Here is a 12,750-nt window from a genome sequence, read left to right on the forward strand (position 1 = left end):
CTGTATGTATGGACTCTGCACAGTACCACTTCTCTAGTCCTGTACCCCGGGTGTAATTCTCGGTATCTGTTCTCATTCTGTATGTATGGACTCTGCACAGTAGCACTTCTCTTGTCCTGTACCTCGGGTGTAATTCTCGGTATCTGTTCTTGTCCTGGCTGGGTAATCTGAGTTGCTGTGAAGTTGGATGCGGGAAGTTGTACTGAGCAGTCCCTCAATGTTGTGCCATTAATGTGCTGTGACAGGTCGGGTCGCTGCCTGGTAATTGCTTGTAATTCTGTGTCTCCTGGTTGCAGCGTAGAATTAATTGCTGTGAAATGAGATGTAGAATTGGGCGTTGGGCCGGAGGAGCGGGTGTCACGGCTGCTGAGATGAGTTAGAAGTTGGCGTGTGATGGGTTGTCGGTGGAGCTGCGGGGTAATTCGGGGCATCCGCACCATGACTCCTGGGTATTTGGCCGGTCATGTGACCATCTTCACCCCCTCCAGACTTTTCCTGATTTCTCATCATATGAACCTTCCAGTAAGTCTGTGAAGTTTGTCGGCCATGACACATAAAGAGTTTGGGGTGTGCGGTCCCTGGCCAGTGTTGGGATCTCCTTGGGGTCTTCCTGGCCTTCCATATATGAGTTGTGTGTCCCTCTGCCCTCACATTCCCTCTCAGCCATTGACGTACACACATCGCAGAATCCCTGTCCTGAAACGTTGGCGGCTGGGAACATGGACAGGAAGCATTATGGATCTGTCAGCGCCGGATCTCTCCTTGTGTATGTGCTCTATCCAGTATGGGGGGATTGGGGCTGTATCCTGTACAGGGTTTCCCCCTCATGTACACAGGGGCTGAGAGAAAGGGACCACAATACTCCGATTTCTTTCCTCCGGTTTCCCCATATAAACCAATCACAGACATTGCTGCCAAAATCCTAAAATCTCTCTATATAAAATTGTGTGTGTGTGTGTTCCTGTTCCACCGTCATTGGAAAACTCATGGAGACATTTCAACCAAACATGCTGGACTGAGACTCATGTGACTGCACCCGTCTTCTTTGTACAGCGCTGTGCTATATGTCAGAGCTATCATTGAATGTGTGTGTGAATGTCATCACTCGGAAACACATTTCAACCAAACTTGCTATACATATGACTCAGACTCATGTGAGTGCCCCGCTGATATTTGTACAGCACTGTGGTATTTGTCAGAGCTATATTTGCATGTATGTATTGCTCAGTGACAGTGTGCCTTTTGCTTAACACTATAGCTTTATCTGATTCCTTTTCCTGCATGGTATAAGATTGGAATAAATAAATACCTGGGCAATGCCGGGTAATCTCACGCTCCTCGTGGCATTGTGTTTGTATGCCGGTTGTGACATGGCCAGTCCAGTGCATCCAATTCTCTTCTAGATGTCACCCACAAAACGTGGCGTTACCTGTATGCCAAGGCACCCCAGCAATGACAGAAGGCCATGTGATGAATAATCTGTGGATGAAATATCTCGTTATTATCTGATTTCACATCATAATCCCCGGTCTAATATCCTGATTGCATCCTGTTTAATAAAACATTTCCAGCAGTGATTCTAATAAAAGAAAAATCTCCATCATGCATTTGTTTTTGTGTTCATTGTGTGGGATGAAAGGTGTGGGGGGTGAATGTGGCACCATAATAAGTCCGGGCTCCTCCGTGTTTATTCCCCTCATTAGTACAATCCTTTATCTTTGCAGCCATGGCGTGGTAAATTTAAAATATTTACCAATGAAATTACCAAACGATTAGCAAAGCAATGTTTCACAGGTAACAATGTATAAAATGTTTAATGTAGCCCTGACCTCTGACCCAAGGCACCCCCAGCATTTACTTTATTAAGCTTTTGTTTGATAATTTGCATTGATTATCGGGTGCAGGCTGGTGTCACTGACATTGCTGTTAGGATGAATCTTAGCTGTGTGTAACATATTTATTATATAATCACAGACTTATAAGGGAAATGGGTGACGGGGTAATAATCTGACTCTCCGGCCCAGCCTGCTGCTTATTGATCCATGCAGCTGCCGTAGGAACTCTTTCCTGCCAGGAAGACAAAATAATGAATTTGTAGCTGATGTGTGTATATCTGTCACACTGACATTGTCTTCTCCACTCATTGCTTCTGTTGTTTTATCATTTTGCAGTCCGTGAAGCCAAGAACCTGATTCCTATGGACCCCAATGGACTGTCGGACCCCTACGTCAAACTAAAGTTAATCCCCGACCCCAAGAATGAAAGCAAACAGAAAACCAAAACCATCCGCTCTACACTGAACCCACACTGGAACGAGTCCTTTACCTTGTATGTACTTGTCATTATTATGTTGGGTTAGAGGTGGCCGGGGGATGTGATTGGAGCATTCAGGGAGCATTCAGGGCAGGAATGGAGTAAAGAGGGGGATAGGAGGAATCTTGGAGATTTGGGAAATGGTAAATATGGTGATACATTACATACACTGACTCACAATGGGCCATGCTTCCAGGATTATCTGCAGTAAGAACTGTCTGTGCTTCCTATAGTCACCAAACATTCCTATTTTTTGGAGTTGGGGCAGGTGATAATGGAGGAGAGTGCACAACCCCTGAGAATTGGGAATATGAGGTAATTAGATGGGATTAGCAGAGTGAGGATCAGCATGAAGTGGGCATGAGACTGCCAGGGAATAGATATATTGTAGAGGAACCCCAGAGGACTCTCTCATATTCCATGATTGACAGAAGTGCTCCGCAGGAATGAAATGCAGATATTTATCAGAAAATGTCCCACCTCGAGCTCCACGTATTAGTAATATGGCTCCTCACCTTCCCCTCTGCCTTCCAGCAAACTCAAACCATCCGATAAGGACCGGCGCCTCTCCATTGAGATCTGGGACTGGGACCGGACTACCAGGAATGATTTCATGGGCTCCTTCTCATTCGGAGTGTCAGAACTCATGAAAATGCCGGCCTGTGGCTGGTGAGTATATAGAAAGATTTCAGGATCTGTTAGATTTCCACATGTGATTTATATATAACATTCCTGGAACATGTCACTCCGCTCAGGTACAAACTGCTGAACCAGGAGGAGGGCGAGTATTACAATGTGCCCATCCCTGAGGCCGAAGACGGGAACCTGGAACTGCGGCAGAAGTTTGAGGTAGGATGGCGCTGCGGTGCTCACCAGAGATTGCATTTTATTTATATATTTCTCTTATTTATCATCTGAATGACACTTTCATGTAAATTTATACTTTCTCCAACCATAAAGGACATTGTCAGCTCTGGGGCTACATACCAGCAGATATACCTTGGTGTTGTATCTCACACATAAGCTGTCATGTTGTACAATGTACACTCTCTGTATGTATTATTACAGCTCGGGGTGACTAAGGTCGGCACACATGACTAGACATAGAGGGAAGATTTATTATGGGAGATGATCTGGTGGGATCCATTATTACCTGATCCTCCAAGGGATTCACTTTCCTGACTCAATAGGCCATGTTGGGTGTCATGACATCCCACCAATAAATCATTGATTCATCGCTGTTATCGGAAGACAAAGTGCTGGTATACATAATAATGAAATACTTCTATTGATCAGATTACATAGAGACTTGTCATCCTTGCTGTGTAATCTCTTCATTGTCAGTAGATTGGGTCACAATCATTGGCCCTGCATTGTTAAAGCTCTCCAAGGCTGGAGAGAATACACTTTCATCAGTGAACCTGGGTGATCCAGAAAACCTGGAATGGATTACCTAAAAGATATGAGCTATTTGTTAGCAAATGTTTTGAATTCTCGGCCAGATCCATTCCAGGATTGCTGGATCACTCAGCTTCACTGATGAAAGTTTATCCTCTACAGCAGATGTTGGCAAACTCCAGGCTTTAGGCCAGATATGGCCTAGCCGGTAATGTGTTCCGGCCTAACCCCCCCTGGCCGATTCGGGTTAATGCTGGCCGGCTCTTAAGCTGTGGGTTGCCGGCTGGGGATTGGGCCAGAACAAACTGCCGGAGCTCTGGATCCACATGCGGCTCTTGAGCCTCCTCTTGCTGTGGCTCCCTTCATTATATACCACAGCCAACATTAACACTTCCGCCGCCACCGTAAATAGGGAATGCCCCCTGGCGGGAAATCCCTCTCCTCCGCAATGCATACAAGGGAGAGGGATTTCCTTTCAGGGGGCGAAGCCACTAGGGCAGGATCCAGGAAGTCTGGCCTGGTGTGCTCCTGCCCACCCTATAAATGGCCTAGTGGCCGAAAAAGTTTGCAGACCTCTGCTCTACAGCCTTGGGGAGCTTTAATTATTCAGGTCCAATGTATATGAAGGTGTGTTTTGTGTGAATGTTGTACCCAATATTGACCACCAGATGTCCCCATAACCCTCCTGATGAAAACAATTGCAGAATATTAAACAATCCTAAGCAATCATCATCTGTTCCCTGGAGCAGAGAAAGTTGGAAATGGTGATGGGAAAGAGATTGAATAAGCTTTTCCACTGCTGATTTCAATCGTTGCAATACGTCAAATCACAGAATTGTGTCCTGCTGATTGTTGTGGCTGTTATTACAGACAATCAGCGTGAATAGGTGTCTGTCTAGCAGGAGGATCCCCGCACATGTAAGACCGTATTGGCCAGGCTTGTGGCTTATCCATGCTGGTCTGGGAAGCTCTTCCTTAGAACAATCTTTCCTAAATTTAGGTAATTAAATCAAATCTCACAGATTTCCAGCAACGTTGATTCTCATTGAACGTTCCACCATTGTATCTCTATACTTCCCCACACATTCTGCACAACAAATCATGAAATGTTTATTTCTACCAATTGTATCGGACACAGACAGACTGGAGGGGATCAGATTGTGTTTGTAATGTTTGTGTTATTGTAGTATTGCGAGTGAATATACATTGGCCTATGTAATCATGTGACCTCTCTGGGTGAAACATCAGGTGGGGTCAGTAGCTCCAGGATCCTGAGGAGTTCGAGACCATGTCGGTGCACACAGGGTGGAATATATCTATGGTTGTGTAAAGATATTGCTCAGTGTGCAGTACCAGGCATTTAATAAGCTCGTCTTATTATACAGGATGATTGTTCATGGTCTTCAATCTGCTGCTATAGAAAGTTGTGTAAAGATTCATTAATGCAGACAGCCACAAGGGGGCGATGAAACCTCTCCAGAATTCTGAGCCTCCAATCACAACCCTGCCAATTGTTATTATAGTCAGCCTGGCATGGTTATTATAGAATGGATGGTCTGTGGGTCTATACCTTAGAACGGCTCCTTTCTCCCCCAGAACATCGGACCTCTCACCTTTGTAGTATTAATGTATCATCTTTCTATTTATCCGCTACAAACCCGCTGACATCAGGTTGCAGTGGGAGTGGCTAAATGTTTGTAGGCGGTCATACAGCAGGGCAGAGAAGGTCAGGATATGTGCCATCAGTCCCTCGGGGGCGGGACAGTGGGCGGAGTTTATATACCAGCAGGCTGGACTCCCCAATGATAAATTCCTCCAATATGGTTGCAGCGTAGGTCAGGGCTCATCCTTTATTCACTAACACACTCCGCTCCAGCAATGCCACTGTTGTGTTTGATTTTTGTTTGCATGTTTTTAGGGGTTTTTAGTGTTTGCATTAAATAGGGGTTACAAATACCAGACAGACAGTGACACAGGAGGAGGAGAGGACCCTGACCTGAAGAGCTTACCCACCTACCTACCCCATACACTGCCTTCCCACCTACCCCATACACAGCCTCTCCATAGCCCTCCGCAAGGCTGTGTATGGGGTAGGTAGGTGGGCAGGCTGTGTATGGGGTAGGTAGGTGGGAAGGCTGTGTATGGGGTAGGTGGGTGGGGGTTCCGGGCATTATTGGGGGCACTGCGGGGTTCCGGGCATTATTGGGGGCACTGCGGGGTTCCGGGTATTATTGGGGGCACTGTGGGGTTCCGGGCATTATGTGTGTGACGTGCTCTGTCCCTGACTAACCTGTCAGTTTTCCTCTCTTGCAGGGCTGTCATATAAAACATATTCCTGCAGGTAGCCCCTCTCTGGCCTTTTCTCCCCCAATCCATTTGTCACACTTTGTGTTCCTGTGTTGTCTGTGTTTATTGCGCTCTTTATCTTTTAATATCAGCAAAGGTTCATGACCCCGGGATTCAGGAGGCAGCGTCACCCATCCCCCCATATACAGCGTCTATGTCCTAGGGGGTAACAGAGGACGGGCCCCATCATGGCCTGAATGGGGATGGGAGGGGGTTGGTCACACGATTGGGGTGATGTATTATTGTATTATTCCTCCTCTCTGTCTATGGAGTATGTAATGTCCGTATTATCTAGGGAAGGCTTAGCCCCTCTGTGGGGTTTTCTTGCTGGAAGTTTGCCCCTCTTTCTTTGCCCCCGCAGTCCCGTGTTATGGGTTGCCAGATAATCATGGCTGAGTCCCATCCCCCCGCATTCTTTCATTTCTCTTATAATAAATTATCATGATAACTTTCACTCATTTATTCCCAACCATAGAATCCGCCTCGTGTGTTTGGTCTAGTTTGTCTTTTTAGGAATGACATGCAGACAAAATAGCTTTGTTTTCCAGTGAAGGATCCCACACCGTCCTCCAGTCATGTATGGAGCTGATACATACCACTGACATATTCACTCTCCCGTGTTGTATGTGTGTGAATGTGCTGTGCGGAGTATATATGATCCTTCCTATAGCATGCCGTGCAGCGTTTTACTCTCACAGGGACGTCTGGGGGCACCGGGTTAGGAGAGTGACACCTCCGATCTGCATGGCCTGGCTTGCTGGATGTCACCTCTCATGTAGCAAATGTTTAACCCTTTCCTTACCTTCATGTTGTGTCTGTATGGGGTGCTGGATGTCTGTTACTGGGAGGGATCCGGGGTCATTTACTCATGTTGTACACAATGCAAAGCATTTGGAAGTAACAGCCCTGAGAACCCAAGGATAGAGAAAACTCTAATAATGGGCACAGCGGGTGTAAAGACACCAAAACTCGACACAAGGATAAAGGGAACCCCTAAAATTGGCACATATATAGGTTTACAATATTTGGAACTCCTCTTATTATACAGAGCAGGTGTACAGACACAAGGAGAGGGATGGTGGTAGCTCTGCATAATGGAAACTGGTGGGGTTTAACACTTTAGCATCCAGCAAACTCTATACATTTTCTGTATATGTGTTGGATGGCCTGTCTGAGCTCCTGAAATTCTCCTGGTTGTGATATTTGTTATTTCCCCACCAACCCCAGACAAGGAAGACAAATGTGCAGTCAATGTAAAGCTGTATTTACTATAATGATGTTTGTCCACAAGGTGGCAGCAGAGTCCAGGTTTATGGATTATGGGTTATTATTGGACGATGGGCATCAATCACTGCAGTAACAAATCTATATCCCGAGCGGGATTTCCCCCATGTTCTTCCATATTGTAAACTTAGAGACCCCCAGTAAGATCACGGGGGCAGCATCCAAAAAGTCTTGGGGTAAAGGGGCATACATGTTGAATGTTTGCTGAGATAAGTCAGACAGCATTTGGACAATCTGCAATAGATTTACCCAATGCAGCATTACTGGGTAGGAAGCCTGGGAATTAGTAAATCTGTCTGCACAAATGTTAGGATTTAATTATAACCTATAAATGGCAATGAGATTCCTAAAACCTTTCCATGCTGATCCCTTCACCTCCCACATTTCTCTTTACAAACCCTATTAGAGGTAATAGAAATACTTGTGATGCCCAGCTCCAGACATGTGTGGCAATATGTATGGAGCAGGCATGGTTTTAGGTAACTTGTACTGGTGTCAGGGGGATTTCCCCCACTTCCTGCCAGGACAGGAATAAGTCTGTTCACTGGAGCGGAGATAAAAATACGGTGTGACGTGGGACCTGGTGGAGCTTCTGACGATATATAACTTCTTACTTTGACTTGTTGTACCACTGACATTTCTATTGTATGGATGTGACTAGGACAGGAAGTGGGGAAACGTCTCCCTAACAAAGGCCATAAACACAATACTAAACCTATAGATTGTAAAGGAAAATGTGTGGTGCTGGAACCCGATATAGCAGGCGGTATTCTCCGTCAGACCTGGGGATCAGAGTGAATAAAGTCCACATTCAGCTTTATTCACACTTTTATCTCCAATATGTTTTTGTGGTTTTATACTGGACTGATGAAGCGGCCTGTGGAACGATCTTACCAATTACCCCTCAGAATAATTTCATTTTTATCTGTCCGGTGTACACTGTAACTAAACTTCCTGATGAAGGAACAAAACCCTGAAACGTGTTGCCTCTTCTATGACATAAAAGTCTGGATAAAGCTGCAATTTCACAGCAATATACAAAGCCAGCTAAGTTGTAATCCCCCCAGCACTCCGGTCCTATTTTTTATTACAATGGTTGTCCCCGGCCCTTGGTTCCTAATAACCTTGCAGAGTTTTGTTGCTATAGCTGATGATTTGCAGTGGGAATGAGGGGACAATGACCTTCCCCTGGGGGGGTTCCATGTCTACCGGTGGACTGTTTGATAACTTCCACTGTTACTATAGAGACCGGCAGTATAAGAAACTGAGGATAGAAATCATCGGATAACCGATCTCTGACCGACTGATGTTTTATTAGAGATACCACAAGAGCTGACTATCAACCTGCCAATACACGACTGATAATTTCATTTTATTGCTGGAAATTCTCATTTACAGTGCTTGGAGATGTCAGATTTTCCCAGCTCGCTGATAAATGTTCCTAATGCTCTTATGTTTGATAAACATGGCGGGTTGGTCTAAGGGTTTCATTGCGGTCATTGGTGGAGTTTAAACCGCAAGTTATACATAATGGGGTCAAACTGTGAATGGGCCCTAAACCAGCGTGAAATCTCACGGAAGGCTCGCTCTCCACACACAGGTAAGGCTGAATAGTTATCCCAATCAGAAATCAAGATGGTCTCCCTATGATTGCAGGGCAAAAGGCCGACCCAAGATAAGGTGCGTCCATTCGGCAGGAAGTAAGCTGGATTGCATGATTTACTGTAACACATTTCTGGTCAGCTCTCGGATGCTTATTGTGCTGTGACTTCTCTGGAGCTGCCACGGACGGTCTAATTCCGGCATGCACCACACTGACAACAGAATTCAAACTGCAGCTTGCCCTCCGGCCCGGGGCAGTGAGCATCGGAGCTTGTGTTATAATGTGGGAGCAATAAGCAATGCCTCACTAACATGCAGCATGGCCATACTCTGGCTACATTCACACTACATTCACACTATAACAGATGTGTTTACATTGTACTGCATTGCTGCCATTGTGACACCGATCTATGTTTGCTGCAGTCCAATGAACAAACACATCACAAACATGACAACGTCAGGCATTGCTTTCTGTGTAATGTCTGATACTTCTGCACATCGGATGCACAGTGTGTATTGCATATCTTCCCCCATATGCAATTTTTGTCTGGTAAGTTTGGGAGAGGTGGCTCAGCAATAGCCCAGCAAATAGTAATGTAATATATTAATGTATAGAGTGACCCTGGGGAGGGGGGAACAATGTCTCTGTCAGTCAATAATACCGGCACGGGGTGATGAATCCCGGCAATATCCAGCTACCCCAGGCACAGGGATAAATCTTGTCTTCCCTTGTTCTGTATCATGATGTTGAGTATTAATTCCAGCGCTCATCTCCACAGATGGAGGGGGAGCACCTTTTATGTAATTAACAGGTACGCAGTTATTACTTGTCTCTACTTACAAGGCTCCCAGGGGCAAAATTCACAATTAAGTAACCGGTAGACCAGCGACAAGCTCAGCCGCATTCCCTTATAACCTATTTTTCTAAGATAACGAGAGATTTCCATAGCAATGCAGCAGCGTTTTGACCCTGTTGCTGCAATATGTAAAGATGCCACGGCACGGGAATTTTCCATAAAGTACAGAGAGATATTGTAAGGCTGTATAATCCTCTGTTTCGTATAGTCACTAGCACCGATCTTGTTACATTACAAGCTCCAGAAGTATCTGTTGGTAAGAATTGGCTCAGTGTCATAGACAAGAACATTCCACTCTTGGTTTAGAATTCTCCCGTGGCAGCAAGGAACATGGGACAGAGGAGATACTTCTAAAGCCTGTGCCGGGGCCGGGACAAGTACAACATTACATAGGGTATTGTGCACCCCACTATAATCTACTACAATGGAGCCTACAGATAGATGCTTGGGGTTCCATTCCGCACCTCATCATTCTGGGGAAATGTAGAGTCTCTTTATGTGACTTTCCAAACACTGAGACGCTCAGAAGCTGCACCTCCACTGATAAGTCAGCAATGGCCTCCTGTCCTGGTTGGATCATGAAATAAATGGGATTTATATCTATAGGGCCATACCATGATCTTTATTCTTCAGTCTGTAATAACCCAACAGCGGGAATTCCTTTACCCACAATGCAGGAAATGACAAGTTTGCATCCAAAGCCAATTATATTATATTATACCAGAATAATAATTGCATCTAATGTGTGGAAATTGTCGCCCTCTCTGATTTAGCGTCTCGGTAAATGTGACTTCCAGGAATATATAATTGCAGATAAATAATTCTGGTATATACAGACGCCCTGTCTGTCTATCAGAGATGATTGCACAGATGAATGGCGAGGTAACGGAGATTACGGTCGGGCTGGAACACAGCTGAATGACTAAAATGCATGTTACGGGTCACTGTGCATGGATTGTACATCAGACAACTAAACCCATGGAGGAATAATAATATCTAGAGGCGCCTTTGGCACTAATTGCTTTCCTGTATTAATCACAGATGTACGCTGCGCAGTTTGTAGTGGGGGGCATTTTGGGAGTGATGTGACCATTGCAGTGACATTTGGGGGATTTGCACCAATATGTAATCTATAACTTATTGCCGGATTCTCTGTTACAGAAAGCCAAACTGGGCCCAGCTGGCAACAAAGTCATCAGCCCAATAGAGGACCGGAAACCGTACAACAACATCGACAACGTCAAACTGACAGACTTTATCTTCGTGATGGTGCTAGGGAAGGGCAGCTTTGGAAAGGTATGAGGACAGCAGGACAGCCGCAAGATACAATAGGAAGGTTAAAGTGTACCTAAATGTCTAATTCCTGGCATCCCCCCACTTCTGAGACAGCTGGCTGCATTTTCATTTTATTATTTCCCATTATCATCTGGTGATCCTGCCAGTAACAGTTTCTGTCTTAGGGTGACAACATTCACTCAGTGCTCTGTATCCATGGAATAGTGTTGTAAGATAGGACTACAGAAGATTCTCATTTTCTTGTCACAGGTTGGAGGTGTTTTATAGCCCAAAATGTATACCAGTCATAGGAAGGGTTTATTACTAATTGACCAATCGGTGACCAGATGTAGAATGGCAGAGAAGGAAAACCACACTGAGCTGTATTTATATGTACCCCAGTGTGTGTAATACCCCAGTGTGACTATATAACACCTACAATTGTTTGTGACTCGGGCAATGTCCGGGCCCTCCAAGGCTGTGCTGTTTTGGGTTGGTTGGGCTGCTGTGTTCTGGCTGTCAGGATCATTCTCCTCTCTGGGTCCCCAATATGTCTCATATCATCCTATAGGGGTCATTTTTATGTTCTTTGCACCTTCTGCATTTCAGGTAATGTTGGCGGAGAGGAAAGGCAGCGATGAACTCTACGCTATTAAAATTCTGAAGAAGGATGTGGTGATCCAGGATGATGACGTAGAATGTACCATGGTGGAGAAGAGAGTGCTAGCTCTGTCGGAAAAACCCCCCTTCCTGACACAGCTACACTCCTGCTTTCAGACCGTGGTAAGACCCCGGGGACAGACGGGGAAAGTACGCTGCACTGACATTGCCGTGTTTGGTGGTGACCATAAAGTGCTTCCAGCTTTCTTTTATTTCTTCCATTCAGTAAATGATCAGATTTGCCTTATAATAAGCTGAATAGAGGAAGACAGGAAAGAGTAACCATGAAATATTCTTCATTTCCAGGACCGTCTGTACTTTGTGATGGAGTACGTGAATGGAGGAGACCTCATGTACCACATCCAGCAAGTGGGGAAGTTTAAAGAGCCCCAAGCAGTGTAAGTGATTCCTTTTATGAGCCGGGATTCTCAGTGTTGTCCAGGGGAGTCTATTCCTGCCTTGTTGGGTGTATGGGGGTATATGTTATTACCCTGCATGGAGATCTGTTCCTACTTTATATGGAGACCTGTTCTGTCTTTTGGGGGGGGTTTCTCTTTCTAGGGAGATCTGTTCCTGTCTTACAAAGAGGTTTGCTTCTTCCTTTCGGGGTTTTTGTACTTGTCTTTGAGGGAATAACCTCTTGGTCTCTGGAGGGTTTGTTCTTATCCTGTAGTGGAACCTGTTCCGGTTTCTTTTGTTATAATAAATAGCAGGGAGACCTCCCTTGTCAGTGCAATATTCTGCTGGAGCTGCCCTTCCTATGGCCTGATGATGGGTGCACAGCTGTTATGGTAAACTCCCAATATCACAGAGATAATATTCATATACCTGGTCCTGCACCCACCGACCAAGGGGTGGCCATCTTACCTGCTACAGATCATTCTGGTAAGAAAAGAAATCTCCCCATTAGGACAGAGACGGATATGTATGGATAGTATAAGATTTTAACCCTTTGTCTATCCATAGCAGTTATTGTGGCAGACTTGTATGTCTTACAAATAAACAATTGGGCACA

At 45.2% G+C, this 12,750-nt stretch overlaps 1 protein-coding gene and 1 long non-coding RNA gene across 2 annotated transcripts in view; one reads left to right on the forward strand and one right to left on the reverse strand.

The window, feature by feature from the left end:
* LOC140332865 (uncharacterized) overlaps positions 1–12,750 on the reverse strand; it is a 359,753-nt gene that overhangs the window by 75,702 nt on the left and 271,301 nt on the right. The window lies entirely within an intron of this gene.
* Positions 1–12,750, forward strand: part of PRKCA (protein kinase C alpha) — a 104,921-nt gene that overhangs the window by 74,495 nt on the left and 17,676 nt on the right. Inside the window, exons 4-9 of the mRNA XM_072414084.1 lie at positions 2,172–2,328; positions 2,848–2,982; positions 3,069–3,162; positions 10,962–11,096; positions 11,685–11,858; positions 12,042–12,133. Coding sequence (XP_072270185.1) covers positions 2,172–2,328; positions 2,848–2,982; positions 3,069–3,162; positions 10,962–11,096; positions 11,685–11,858; positions 12,042–12,133 — 787 coding nt within the window. The remainder of the gene's footprint in view (positions 1–2,171; positions 2,329–2,847; positions 2,983–3,068; positions 3,163–10,961; positions 11,097–11,684; positions 11,859–12,041; positions 12,134–12,750) is intronic.

Source organism: Pyxicephalus adspersus, chromosome 6 (assembly GCF_032062135.1).
Source record: "Pyxicephalus adspersus chromosome 6, UCB_Pads_2.0, whole genome shotgun sequence".
Taxonomy (NCBI): Eukaryota; Metazoa; Chordata; class Amphibia; order Anura; family Pyxicephalidae; genus Pyxicephalus; species Pyxicephalus adspersus.